Source organism: Poromitra crassiceps (genome assembly GCF_964638095.1).
Source record: "Poromitra crassiceps genome assembly, chromosome: 4".
NCBI classification, from domain to species: Eukaryota; Metazoa; Chordata; class Actinopteri; order Beryciformes; family Melamphaidae; genus Poromitra; species Poromitra crassiceps.
The window spans coordinates 58,149,209-58,164,465 of record NC_139626.1 but is presented as its reverse complement, the minus strand read 5'-3'; the positions used below and the strand labels follow the sequence as shown (position 1 = coordinate 58,164,465).

General features: G+C 45.8%; 1 protein-coding gene across 1 annotated transcript in view; it reads right to left on the bottom strand.

Annotated features, from left to right (window-relative positions):
* LOC310776080 (uncharacterized protein) overlaps nucleotides 1-15,257 on the bottom strand; it is a 76,044-nt gene that overhangs the window by 4,510 nt on the left and 56,277 nt on the right. Inside the window, exons 24-29 of the mRNA XM_083636230.1 lie at nucleotides 12,718-12,789; nucleotides 9,091-9,126; nucleotides 8,930-8,974; nucleotides 7,459-7,491; nucleotides 2,184-2,330; nucleotides 2,009-2,063 (exon numbers count right to left, since the gene is read on the bottom strand). Of these exons, the coding sequence (XP_083492356.1) occupies nucleotides 2,009-2,063; nucleotides 2,184-2,330; nucleotides 7,459-7,491; nucleotides 8,930-8,974; nucleotides 9,091-9,126; nucleotides 12,718-12,789 (388 nt within the window). The remainder of the gene's footprint in view (nucleotides 1-2,008; nucleotides 2,064-2,183; nucleotides 2,331-7,458; nucleotides 7,492-8,929; nucleotides 8,975-9,090; nucleotides 9,127-12,717; nucleotides 12,790-15,257) is intronic.

Here is a 15,257-nt window from a genome sequence, read left to right as displayed (position 1 = left end):
TTAAAAAAAAAAAAAACACGATTTCAGACGGAAGCCCGTCTTTTATTGTCACACGAACACACTACATCACATGCATGCGGCCACAACACACACTCGTGCTGACGGTGGCCGGTGAAATATGTCCTCTGCATTTGACTCATCCAGGCTTGTCCTTTCCTCCAGGGGGCAGGCCAGGAGCAGTGGTCGCTTTTTCTTTCCAGCGCCCGGGGACCATCATTGGACCATCATTGGACCAACTTCAGATGTTGTCGTCACTGGTCGGATGACGATCTTCTGCATGTTTTTAGTGGGGGGTTATGTACGGAGGAACCCCCTGGGGGGTACGGGGAGAACATGCAAACTCCACACAGAAAGGCCCTTTCGACGAGATAGCCCACCTGGGCAGTGGGCACTGAAGATATGGGGGGGGGGGGTCACAACTCCAGCGCCCACAGCGTCCCAGGTGAGAATCGAACTCAGGACCTTCTAGCTGTGAGGCGACAGCGCTACCGACTGCCCCACCGTACCCCCTTTTTTTGCACATACACCCTTGTACCCTGTTAGTCCAACGGTTGGCTCGTTTTAACACTCGCGCGGATGGGGTTTTGACATTTTTGGTGGTCTGAGGCTAAAAGTGTGCTCAGGTCTTTTTTTCTGTGTGTTTTACAAAAGTCTCCGTCTCACCATGTTAGAACACTTCGTAGCCTCCTGTAGAGAAAATACTCACACGTTTACTGTTGGCGGTTGTTTTTTGGAACGCAAATTCTCATTGACTTCCATTATAACATACTTTTTTGGGACCTCCAGCCATTGAAAAAAAAAAAGCACTCACATTATGTTTTTATTCTATCATCCTGGACCAAACACCTTGAAATTTGACCTTGAAATGGAATTTTGTGGTTGGCTGAAAATTTGGGGGAATTACATGGCCTCAAAGTCCATTGCATAGTTTTCCCATTGGTTTCAATGTTAATTTTGAACAAAAACAACACTTTTTTTAGGACCTCCAGCTTTTTCCCCCAAAAAAGATTATTTCCCTGATGTTACACATCTCACCTCGAGTCAAGGCTTGTAATTACTAGTTTCTATTGTGTTTCGCTATATCCCCCTATTCCCCCAGTTTTGGCACAACAACCAATTACATGCAGTTTTCATGAAATGTACAGGAAATTGATCTGTATGCCGAACATGGGAAAATATTCAAAAACAGAATTTTACAGTGCACACTACTAATTTGAAGCCTTTAGACCAGGATAGATGCTGGACTAAAGCTCATTTGTGTTTTTTGTGGAAAAAGTCTGGAAGTCCTAAACAGGCACTTTTTGCTTTTTTGGCTCAAATCATGCAGTAAATATGAAAACCACTGATGATGTCACAATGTCTATGAATGTCATTAGTGACATCATTAGTGACCAAAAACATCTTACGACATCACTGATGATAATCTGATTACAAAAGTAATCTGATTACAATGAGTAATCTGATTACAATGAGTAATCTGATTACAAAAGTAATCTGAATTTACAGATAGAAATTACATTGTATACTGAATGTTGCTGCCAATCTTTGACCTATCCCAGGCTATGAAATCCCCCCCTTGAAAAATCCACTTTGCATTTATGGGAACAAAAATTTATGGGAAATTGTGTTTTTACTGTACTTTTACTGTACTTACAGTACTACTGGACACTGGCATTTGAGGGGTTAAAGTTCTGACTAAGTATGAAATGTTGGTACACATAATGAGGGATGAAGTTACCAATGAATTAAAAAAAAATATAAAAAATGTTTGGGAAAAAATTAATAATAATCTTATTAATTATTCATATTTTGGGTAGTTTTTTGGACCAACAGTAAGATGAGGTATAAAAAGATAGCAGGGTACAAGGGTTAAATACAGAAACAGACAACTACGACTTCCTTCCTTCCTCCCTCAGGTCAATCAAACGTTTGCTTATTGTCATGCAGGGTAAAAACTACAGAAAGCCAATATCAAGTGGCGTTTAATATGAAGATGACCAACACTTACCTTGCATGACCCTCATACACACTTGTTTGATGTGTGTATCTGTTGGTGATTTCCCCTGTCAAAACAAAGGCGACGAGGAGTTATCCTTTCACAAGCCTTTTCCTCTTGGAGGTGCTTATTTGGGGGTGAAGGTGTTCCTATCGGAGGTGTTTATTTGGGGGTGAAGGTGCCTTACCGCTGGCCCCTGGCCCCCCGGCATGCCCGGCACGCCCCGGTCCCCCTGCATGCCTCGTGGGCCCGACTGGCCCGGCTTGCCCTCTTTGCCCATTACTCCTCGGCCGCCCTCCGGCCCTTTGCTTCCCGTCTCTCCCGGAGGGCCGGTCTGGAAGCAACAGACGGACAGACTGTCAACCACAGAGCGCCAATTGGGTTACACTGATTGGACAATACATACGATATACAATGGCGGCAGAGGTACACAGAGAGGCGGGGCTGAGTGTGTGTGAGGGGGGAGGGGGGGGGGTGGATTAGGCAAAAATACACAAGTGGGGTACACACTTGTGCATTCCCATCCAGATGACGCATTTCAGATTGTCAGTGAGCCAAATGTAAACATCTCGTTTGTACTTTTGTTTCGTCTGTCAAGACGCTTTTAATGTGACAACGTAAACGTTCAGAATTGCCCCCAGCTCACTTCCTGTTGCAATGTTTGCTAATACAATAGCTGACAGGAAATAAGCGAGGGTTCAAACTGTTCCCATAGCAACCCAATTCCCGTGAAAACCGTCTGTAGCTGTGGTGTTTCTGCTCTGCACTTCCTGGAGATCACCTGTTGTTGCGGACACCAGCGGGCGTCCCCTTTGCTTTTTATTTTCCCCCCTCTTCTATTATTCTTTATTCTCCATTATGATGATTCATGATATGAGATAATATTGCAGCGTATGCTCTATAAAGAGGGTGTCCGATAAGGACTGCATATCCCATGTTGCACTGGAATTTTATGGGTTGTGACGTCATTTCTTGCCTGTTTGTGGCAGGAGCTATTTGATTGAGAAAAGGATGCAGCTGACTGTCAGCTGCATGGGACTGACTGGGACTGACTGGCTGCTGCCTGCGACTGACTGGGACTGACTGGCTGCTGCCTGGGACTGACTGGCTGCTGCCTGGGACTGACTGGCTGCTGCCTGGGACTGACTGGGACTGACTGGCTGCTGCCTGGGACTGACTGGGGCTGCTGCCTGGGACTGACTGGGACTGACTGGCTGCTGACTGGGACTGACTGGCTGCTGCCTGGGACTGCCTGGGACTGACTGGCTGCTGCCTGGGACTGACTGGGACTGACTGGCTGCTGCCTGGGACTGACTGGCTGCTGCCTGGGACTGACTGGCTGCTGCCTGGGACTGACTGGCTGCTGCCTGGGACTGACTGGCTGCTGCCTGGGACTGACTGGGACTGACTGGCTGCTGCCTGGGACTGACTGGGACTGACTGGCTGCTGCCTGGGACTGACTGGCTGCTGCCTGGGACTGACTGGGACTGACTGGGACGGCAGTAGAAACGCCTGTAGCAATGGGCTAACAATGAGACAATAAACAAGGAGTCAGAACATCAACGCCGACAGGCTAAAAAGCAGGGAGCAACAGCCAACACAGATCCACACAGCAGAAGAACTCGGATGCTTCTCTACTACTACTATCCTTTTACTACTGCGTTTATGCATCTGCGTAGCATGCCCTAACATGGGTGATGTATAGGCGGTTAGCTTGACAGTTAGCAGAGTGCCTGTAAGGACGATAACGCTACCAATACTATGCAGTTGGGTCCTCTCCAGCATTTCAGTGACCCGGGTAGGAAGCCAAGACCCGAACCTTCATCTCTTTTTCACACTACAACAACAAACTACCTGAACTGTACAGCAATCATCTCTTCTCCAAACTACAACAACAAACAAACTACCTGAACTGTACAGCAATCATCTCTTCTCCAAACTACAACAACAAACAAACTATCTGAACTGTACAGCAATCATCTCTTCTCCAAACTACAACAACAAACAAACTACCTGAACTGTACAGCAATCTACAAAGGATTGGACAGGAAGCTACTGAAACAGATGCTTGGGCTGCTACAGAGATTGTTGGGTGCGGTCCAGAGCGGAATCACCTCATCACTACAGCATCGGTGAGCTAATCTGCTACGTCAATCATCTTATAAATCGACGCTCCAGTCTTTGTTCCTTCCTTTCTTTCAAGCTAATGCTTTTATTGTAAACTAGGATCTGTTGGTGAGTCACCTCCATATTGCCCCAACTTAAAGTCTTCCGTGTGGATTGGCTTAGAGCATCATAGGTATATATGCATAGATGCTAGCTGTTAAAGAGACAGACCATAATAAATATGACAGCTTACAGACCCTGTTGCAACCACGCGACTGTAACACCTGTCAATCAAAACAGTGTGGGCGCAGATGATTCTATTTTCACTTTCTGATTCAGGTTTATGTGTCGCGCATTTTTGTGCATCCCCATACATTATCTTTTACATACATTACCATACATTGGCCCCTATTCTCCCACAGGCCTTCGGCGCTAAAACGGGCCTTCGGCGCTAAAAAACGTGCCTTGCGCCTGCCTCGGGAAGATATCAACATGGCTTTAGGCTGGTAAATGCGCTTTAGGCCGAATGGGCGTGGCGCACTCCCTGAATGGGCGAGAATGGGCGTTTCGGCGTTAAATATCGGCCTAATGATATCTTCCCACCTGGCGTAAATTTAGCGCTTTGCACTTTTGAAAACCAGGCCTATTCAGTGCGCTGGTTGCGTCGAGCGCTCCCCTCTGGCTCCCCTCTGTCACCCTTCTCTGTGTCACTCTCTCCCTCTCTCCTCAGTCTGACAGGCACAATACGACTCTCTCTCTCTGACTCGCTCGCTCAGACAGACACAACACACTTCTAATAGGAAAAATAAGTTGTAAGTTCACTGTCTGGCATGTCCCAGCATGCATTGTGGTACTCCATTTCGCTACTAAATAGCAACCAAATGAGCCGAAAACCTATATAAAGGTAGATCTAAATAATGTGTAATGGTAACACAACCTGCAATTGTAGAACATTTCAATATTGGACCAAATAAAACATCGAAATGAAAACACCACCCTATGTGAAACATATATGTCCTCCTGGGCCTATATATATCCCTTGTCGATTTAACGTGATTTAGATAAGTGACAGCGGAACGCGCTTCTACTGTCATCTGCTATACTGTGATGTCCGCTCCAATAACTTGGCCCTACTTCACATTTCGTTTGACAATAAAAACACATTTATGCAATGACTTTACATAATGTAGGGTATATTTATGTGCATCATCCTTCCTGCAGCAGGCGAGAGAAAATGATATCTTTCTGGACAAACTTTCACCAATCTAATAGGCTATATTTTTCTAGCTGATGCATTTAGAACATTCTTTTCACTTTGATCTTGCTATAGTGTAGGGTATTTACATGCTTGCAGTATTTAAACTGCAGTTAGATTGGTTTGAGAAGCATAATAATATGGAATAATAGCCTATATATGGAGACAGACTGGATGAAGGGAGGGGGGGGGGGGCAGAGCGCTTGGCTTTGTCTGGTTTTACCGGATTTGTCCAGGAATTGGAGCTTAAAAGGCAAGCGTGTGACTCTTTACTGCAATTCTCCAATGAGCGGACTATGCATAATTTTACGCTTAAAAGGCGTGGTTATAATGGTTGAGGCTGCATGTAGCGCCGATACCAAGATAGCGAGTGCGCTGGTCCACACCCACTTACTGCGCTAGGCGGCCTAGCGCTAGGCCTTAAACGCAGTTTCTACGCCGATTGCAACGATAGGGCCCATTATCTTTTGGCTAAACATAAAACTACCAGCCTGAAGGGCCTTTTCTCCTCTGCCTCTGCATCATATACTGTAGTAACTCTGTAGCGCTTGCTTTCTGAAATGGCCACCGAAAAACGTATATTTCCGACTTCTTAAAGGCCCATTCCGTAACTTCTGACTCTTACTGACACCGGTGGCTGTTAGAGTAATTGCAGGCAACATGTGCTCGAGCTGGCGCGCGCGTGCACCGTACTCTCGCGCGCGCCCAGCAGCTGCCTGGCTACAGCTGCCTGGTTGCTTTGTAACGTCGGCTGATAAAAGTCACTTGAAAACAATTTATCCGACAGATCAGCCTCGAGACGGCCGGGAAGGATTCTGGACGAATGAGCGGACGTTATTGTGGCATGTTTGGTCGTGTTTTGGCTTGCATTGGCTGCGTGGGAAGTGGATACTAATGTTAGCAGCCAGCTAGGAGCTACTGCCTGCTTCCCCTATAGGACGAATCAGCGTGACGTCACTTGACACCCAGAAGTGCGGAACCCCGCGGCAGTTAATAGTATGAGTATATAGTATAATAGTAATATAATATAATAGTATTAATATCTCAAAAACTACACACCACATAGCTTATATTTTGACATTCTGATTGAGAGCAGAAGTAGCTCAAGAGTTTGATGTATAATATATACATGTCGTGTTAAAGTTGTGTGAACTGTCGCAGTTTTTAAAATGTAAACAGAGTTAGACGTTAGACATATTTCCGACTGTTACATTATCCACACAAGATGGCAACATTATTAGCGAAGCATCTGGGTGGTAAATCTATATTGGTTAGCCGCTTTAGAAAGCAAGCTAACATGATCTAAATAGCCAGACTTGATGTGTTAGTGCCAATCAAACAATGTTCCATAAGCATAACGTAGTAACGTTAGGCATATTTGGGACTGTTACATTATCCACACGAGACGTTATTAGCAGAGCTTCTGGGTGGTAAATCCATTAGTCGTGTTAGCAGGAAAGCTAATGTTATCTGGCCAGCCAAAATCACATGACCGCGGCAAATAATACAAGCAAATTCCTTCCATGAACCGAAAACACGGCCCCGACTCTAGCTCCGCCCCGACGTTGGTCACATTGCTGTTGTTTGGCCAGACAGGATTCACTAGATAAATCTTTTTTTCTTCTTCTGTGTGGACTTTTTACCGTACTCTGTGTTGTTGGTTGTTTGCTGACGTTCATTGTTCGTTAACTAACGTAATGTTAGCCTGTGTTAGCCTTCTTCTTCGTTGGTGTATACTATTTACTGGCTGAAGTGCTGAGAGGCAGGCTCGTGAACGAAAAAGAAACTTCACATCCGGCCGATTTTCCGCAAAACCCCGACCTGCGACTGCGAGAGGAGCCGAAGTCTGCAGGCATATAGCATTGGAATGGCTGAACGCAGAGAGACGTGGCTGGGCTCATTTTTAAGTTACGTTACGGAGCATTCACTCATTGGTAATAAAACAAAAACACTTTGTGCACATTTATTTCTTCCCAAATCTTACGGAATGGGCCTGTTAGGTTGGAATTTGGAGTTTACAGGGAGCACCTGAAGGCAGCATCTGTACATGTGTACTATGTAAAATGCAAAGTGAGTGATGTGAGTGATGCGATGAACATACCGATCCTTTCTCTCCTGCTTCACCTTCGTCACCCTGCAAGGGAAGGGACGAGTAAATGAGCTCATTATGTGGCACATTCAATGTTACTCCCAAAGTCAGTAAAAAACAGCGAATGTCCTGCAGAGTGCAGGTAGTGAGCTAATGGGGACATTATAAAAGGAGGCTCAGAGTTCCTGCACATTTTACATCAAATAATTACTTTTTTTTTTTTTTAGCAATTTAGATTTTTTAGAACACAGAAAAACAAACACAGATACAGTAAAAGAAAAGAAAGAAAAAACATACATACACTAGTACCACCAGTTACAGCTTGTAAATATACATAAATTATGCTTGCAAATATATATACAGTACATATATAAAATAATTACTTTTTTGAGATATGTTTTGAATATGGGCAATATCACTGCCAACTAGGCTGTATCACTCTGTTACAGTCAGATTACTCTTCACAACAACACATCTGCTGTTTCATTCAATCTACAGTGAGATAAAGAGCTGAATAAAACTGTTTTCCTATCCTTTTCCTCATTTCTGAGCCATTTCTTCTAAGACCTGCATATTCTCACATTATTCTCCAGGCATCTCCAGAACTGCATAGGAACCCTGGTGGTTATACACAGAGCTGCATAGGAACCCTGGTGGTTATACACAGAACTGCATAGGAACCCTGGTGGTTATACACAGAGCTGCATAGGAACCCTGGTGGTTATACACAGAACTGCATATGAACCCTGGTGGTTATACACAGAACTGCATAGGAACCCTGGTGGTTATACACAGAGCTGCATAGGAACCCTGGTGGTTATACACAGAACTGCATATGAACCCTGGTGGTTATACACAGAACTGCATATGAACCCTGGTGGTTATACACAGAGCTGCATAGGAACCCTGGTGGTTATACACAGAACTGCATAGGGACCCTGGTGGTTATACACAGAGCTGCATAGGAACCCTGGTGGTTATACACAGAGCTGCATAGGAACCCTGGTGGTTATACACAGAGCTGCATAGGAACCCTGGTGGTTATACACAGAACTGCATAGGAACCCTGGTGGTTATACACAGAGCTGCATAGGAACCCTGGTGGTTATACACAGAACTGCATATGAGCCCTGGTGGTTATACACAGAACTGCATATGAACCCTGGTGGTTATACACAGAACTGCATAGGAACCCTGGTGGTTATACACAGAGCTGCATAGGAACCCTGGTGGTTATACACAGAACTGCATAGGAACCCTGGTGGTTATACACAGAACTGCATATGAACCCTGGTGGTTATACACAGAGCTGCATAGGAACCCTGGTGGTTATACACAGAGCTGCATAGGAACCCTGGTGGTTATACACAGAACTGCATAGGAACCCTGGTGGTTATACACTGATAGCCAGATTTTCTCCCAGAATACAGAAATGTGATCTTCTGAATGTGAACAAAGCATGTTTGGGTAGGGGATCACTCACCAGGTCTCCTCTCTCTCCGGGCGTTCCCTCGTCACCCGGCGCTCCCTGAAACCAGCAGACATGACGCATTGTTGGCATGGGAAAGCCACTCTGATGCAAAGCTCTCTGTAATCTTCCTGACTCATCTTTAATCATCTGTAACTAGCTTCTATAAAACTGACCTGCTCTCCCGTCGGACCATCGAGACCAACTGCACCCTGAGGAGAGAAGACAAAATGAATGTGATCATCTTAGAGAATAATATTGAACTAACTAAATCTGTTTTTATGAGTCTCAGACATTCTAATTGCTCCACTGTGAGACTAAAGAAGGTCTTCTGGTCCAGTGTGGGTGACTCTGCTGCCATCTATTGGCTGGTAGTTTCTGATAATCATGTTATGATTGCCTTTATAGAGAGCCGCAGGAACGGGCCCGGAAATCATCGATGCTAACAGTCCTGGTTCTTCACTGTTTTCGCCTATGGGAGTTTTGAATGGGTTTTTGGCGCGATGCTTCTAATAATCTCTCTGGGCAACGCTGGCTTAATCAAACGCGAACCAGTGTTTAGTAATATCATCTTCACACACGAGGACCACTTTTATGAGTTTTGAAGCTTTTACGTGCCGTTAAAAGGGCGGCTAGCTAGCAAACGGCTAAATGAGACTACACTAGTGAGTCGATGGGGATATATACGTCAATAACGTCACCACTTCAAAGGACGAACACGGAAATTATCTTTCCCTCACCTGGTTCAGCCCCGTTCAGCCCGGGGTAATCAGTGCACACATCAACAACAGTCCAGGTGGAGTGCTGACGTGACGTGGAAGCCTATGCGACAGTGTGTAGTTCTGGATTACCTTAGCTCGAGCTTTTTACTTCTAGGGCTCGCATTTACGCTACAAAACTCATGAAAGTGGTCGTCATGTGTGAAGATTATCCGACTGAACTCTGGTTCGCGTTTGATTAATCTTGCGTTGCCCAGAGACCGTATTTGAAGCATCGCGGCAAAAACCCATTCAAAAATCCCATAGACAGAAACGGTGAAGAACCAGGAAGTCCGGGACTTCCGCGTTCTGACTACAAAAATACGTCATCCCTGCGGCTCTCTATTGTGTGTCTTGTTGCAGCAACGGAATGACACACGTGGATGCACTAAATCGGAGATTCTCAACATTTTCACACCATGGACTCTGGTCCATATTAGAGCTACAGACCCTCATTTCATGGGATTTTGTCTCTTGGGGCCCAAAGCGGTGAATATTTGTATTGTTGTTAGCTGTGATTTTGGCCAGAATCCAATGCCTACCCGTACTGTATAGAAATAACTATGATCAAAACAGTCTTTCTTCTAGATTCTCCCATAGGGGCGGCTTTAGCTCAGGAGGTAGAGTGGGTCGGCCAATGACGCAAGGGTTGGCGGTTCGATCCCCGCTCCCTCCCAGCTGCTGTCGTTGTGTCCTTGGGCAAGACACTTAACCCTCCTTGCCTCGTATGATTGGTATGAATGTAGACATGAATGATGGTGGTCGGAGGGGCCGATGTGTGGCTGCCACGCTTTCGAACCACTGGTACGAATGGTGTGAACGAATAATGATTCTGTGAAGCGCTTTGAGCACTTGGAAAGGCGCTATATAAATCCAATCATTATTATTATTATTATTATTTATTATGTGAACTTATCATTTAACTCATCTATCTTCTCCACTGCACTAAATGTTTGGTGTATGACATTTCCCTATGGGGTACATCTATCTCTCTATCTCTACCAATGTAACTCAACTACATTTGTTTGCAATACATCATGCAGAACATTAGTCTGATCCTGAGCCATTCTGATCCTGAGCCATTATGCTCTATTGCTGACAAAAATGTGTTATTGTAAGTTGCTTTGGATAAAAGCGTCTGCCAAATGACATAATGTAATGTAATGTAATGTAAATGTAATGTAATTATGAGAAACCAAAATCATGAAAGCTGAATAGCCACCATCTGCAGACCGCTGTATGTCTCTAACCCTAGGCTCTTTCACACCGGCCTTGAAAGCCGAAAAATGCACGGAAAATAGGATCCGCTCCTCCGATGTGAAAGCCATGAACGCGCGTTGGTGGTAAACTGTTATACGCCTTTTGTCCCCGGGAGCAAAGCTCGTCACAGCGCCGGTTTAGCAGGCAACCCGCCTCACTTGAAAGCGTCGGAGCAGCAAGGCGGAACACCTGCACAGCTGCACCTCCTTGGCTGGCATACATCGGCGATGTTTGGTCGTTGAATGAATTACACAAGGTGACACCATATCAATCTGCTTAATCAGTGAATTTACTTCTATGAAATGTGTTGTATAAATAACGTTGGCTTTCCTTGAATGCAATTAATGCAACACTTCGCTGCCAGAAAGTCGGCAGATGCACTCCGCGGCGGAGCCCGTGTTGATATTAACACATTGAGTGCCAAGGACGTCTGTGCACGTCCTAAAAAAAAGTAACGTTCAGTGCCAAGGACGTCTGTGCACGTCCTAAAATCATAATTCATATTATTCCATAATTCTGCTGTTTAAGGTCGTACCCAGCCAGTGAGCATGAATCCCTTCAAGGGATCACACGGCGCCACCTTAAACATCGTCACAGGAGCTGCTCCACCCACCTCAGATCCTTTACTTTGTACAGGAGACAGCGGAGAAAGCCGTGATGAAAGTGGAAACCGATGCATGCTTTCTGCCAGAGCCGTATATATTGCTCTGTCTACAGCGAGAGTGGGCTCGGCTGCATCCGCGCTCACAACTGAGCTCTTATGCTTCTATCTATCTCCACACGATTTCCTAGAAAGCCAGCATCCGAAGCCGAACGGGCCAAGCCTTTTCGTTCAGTCGCGTTTGCCAGCGCGCATCATTTCCTTGATGGGCGCTGGGATCTGTCCGGGGCAAAAACGGAGTCGAGAAAGCAAACTCTGTGCGTGTGGGAGGAGCCCGCAGCTCAGAGGTGGAGAGGGGGGGGGGGGGGGGGGGGGGGGGGGGGGAGGGGTGTGTGGCTGCACAGAAACCACACCACACGCCACCACATCAGAAAACACCAGCCAGAGTCAGTGAATGTGCTCGAAATTAGAGTGCAAAAGGTATTCATAAAAGGGGCTATATCTTGGAAAGAAAAAAAAAACGACAGAAAACCCTTGAAAGTGCACTTTTTTGAGAGGCTGTAATTTCATAATGGAACTGTCTAGAAACAAAATTTCTTCTTTGGAAGAAGCAGGAGTGTTCAATGTTTCATTAAAGTCCAGCCCCGTTAATATAGCCATAATAGAAAAAATTCTATAGCTGTTTTCAACTGAATGGAAGTGAATCTGGCACAGGCTCCAGACAATTTTACTGAAGCGCTGTGGCACTCAATGTGTTAAGGCGAGCCCGCCCACCATGCGAGTGCACCTATCCTCCCTGCTCAGCGGACTAGGAGAAGGACGGAAGTCTTGTTGTTGAATGAATTCGTTCATCATACAGTAGCCTAGGCTACACTAACCTATGAAAATATTCATTTGGACTAGGAGGAGCTGGAAATCCCTCCACTCGCCTTTCAATCCGGGAGCGGGGGATTTCACCTGAAAGTACACCGCAGGACGGGAATGTGGCCGTGCTGCTTGGCTCTGTGTGAAAGCAATTTCTGTGGCGAGGCTGCGGGCTTTGCGGGACTCCTAAACTACAATTTTGCGTGATCTGTGTGTGTGTATGTCTCTAACCCTGCTTCTGATGGATTTGGGAGCCGTGGTATTTGGGCTCTCAGGTTGCTGTGTGTTCTGTGGATTCATGACAGTCTGATGTCTCTTACCCTGTCTCCCTTCTGACCAATATAACCAGCAGGGCCAGGAAGTCCTGGAAGACCCAGATCGCCTTTGCCTCCCTGTGAAAACACACATGCACACACACACACGCACACACACACACACACACACACACACACACACACACACAAACGCCCTTCAAATCAAAACACTGACTCGACTGTGTGAAGCTGAGCATCTCACCACATACAGTATGAAGAAAAAAATAACTTTTTCTTTCAGCCTCACAGTGTCTCGACGGTGGAGACCCCCACCCTCACCCCCGCCCCCCCCCCTCACCCCCACCCTCACCCCCACCCTCACCCCACCCTCAGATGTGTGGGGTACCGATTGTGGCATGCTGCGGGCCGACCGGTTCCAGGCATTCCTGGGGAACAGAGGGCTCTTTCAGGGCTTCTCAGCTTACCTTCCTGCCCTGAATCCCCCCCTGAACCAGAGAAATCCCCCCGGGGCCGTTGGGCCGGTCCAACAGGAGCCCATTCATGCCCGCTCACCGGTGGATTAGCGCATTCACTGCAGGCCAGAGGTTCATAAAGGCCCCACGCTACCTAATACAGCACTGCCTGAAGCTTCTGGCATTGGCATCTGGGGCTCTGAATGAAATTGAATGTAACGTTCCCAATTCTATGTATTAAATGATAAAAAACGACCCTCAACATTTGGGAAGGCTAAGCCACACAACTAGTTCGTTATAATCGAACGTCATGCTTCAAAAGGCGACTTTACGACGGTGAGGACTCAATCACAGCAGGCAGCAAAACCCGACTCAAATCAACTCTCAATAACTGTCAAACTAGATGAATGATGAATAGTTTGACAGTTATTGAGAGTTGATTTGAGTTAATGAGTTATTCATTCGAGTTAGTGTGGACCAGTGATGTCACTGGTCCACACTTTAACACTCAATAACTGTCAAATTAAATGACAGACTTCAAAACCGTTTACAGTTTCCTGATATACTACTGATGTTCTAATGATACAAAGCTGGTTGAAAATGGGCGGAGTGTTCCTTTAAGGCTCAGCTTCCCTGCAGTGGCTGTTGGGAGCGAGACACAAGGCTTATCTTGCCGAACCGATCCGTGTGTTGATAGCAGTGTTGGGGGTAACTCATTACAAACAATATCGTTTGTAATGAAACACTGTGAGGAGCTTCATACTGTGAGGAGCTTCACACTGTGAGGAGCTTCACACTGTGAGGAGCTTCACACTGTGAGGAGCTTCACACTGTGAGGAGCTTCACACTGTGAGGAGCTTCATACTGTGAGGAGCTTCACACTGTGAGGAGCTTCACACTGTGAGGAGCTTCACACTGTGAGGAGCTTCACACTGTGAGGAGCTTCAGTTCGTGGCCGGCTGCCCGGTGTGTCTGGGACTTGCTGCTGCTCCTCTTATTGAAGTGAATGGAGTACTGCTTGCTTATGTTGTCACGATGGAGTACCACAGGGCAGGGAATGGCACCGAAATGTCAGTGAGATCTACAATATTGTTTTTGCACCATTCTTAATATTTAATATTTCAGTGTGGCTAAAATAGTCTTTCTTCTTTACCCTCTCTTCATCTTCTCTTCAGGTCTTCATCCACTTTCTCCTTTTCATCTTCTCCCATAAGACTATTATCAGAATCCTTTCAACTCTAATTCTTATCTGTCTGCCTGTTTGTCCTTCTGTCTGTCTGTCTCTCTCTGCCTGTCTCTGTCTGTCTCCCTGTGCGTGTGTGTCTGTCTGTCTGCAGTGTATCTCAAAAAACCTATGGTGGGTTTCCACGACATTTGGTGGACAGAGAGGGCTTTGAGCAAAGAACAATTGATCTGAATTTGGTGGTGATCTTGAGCTTGGACTTCCACCATTAGGCAATAATTGATTTTTGAAAGTAACGGCGAATAGAACATGGATTCCTGAGGCCAGGAAATCTATTGATCCGAAAATTGAAGCGATGTGTTTGGGTGTAACAACAGCTGGGAGAATTGGGAGTGTTGTGTGGCGGCGTGAACATAAAGTCAACATGTTCATCTCGCGGCTTCATGAAGGTCTTTGGATGTCTCAGGTCTCTTCTCTTACCTTGGTTTTGTGCTTTAATCACGTTTTCTCTGACATTGGGACTTGGCGTGTTGAGAATCAAACCCTTCTTGCCGCGTGAATGGTTATCAAAGACCCAATATAGCAAACCATCATTTGTGGCTAATTTCAAGTGCTCTCAGCCAATGACACGGTCAGACCTTTTCACCGTGCATTCTAATTGAGGTCGGGGCACCACAAGGTCCGGCACTCAGCCCCATCTTTTCTGATCATACCAAATCAGCTCACTGTGGACCACGTCGGCAACAACAGTTGCAACAATCCCTCTATAGATGCTAGCAGCAGATGGGCGGGGTTTGCTAAATAGAACAATAACAAATTATTGCCAGACAGTTTAGCTAATTGCAGTAAAGTACTAAGTAAGCTAAGTGCGTTCAGGAACAAGTAGGAATCCAGCGCAGATCAGGATTGTTCGATTGACTTCTTTTTTAATTTGCAGAACCTGAAGAAGC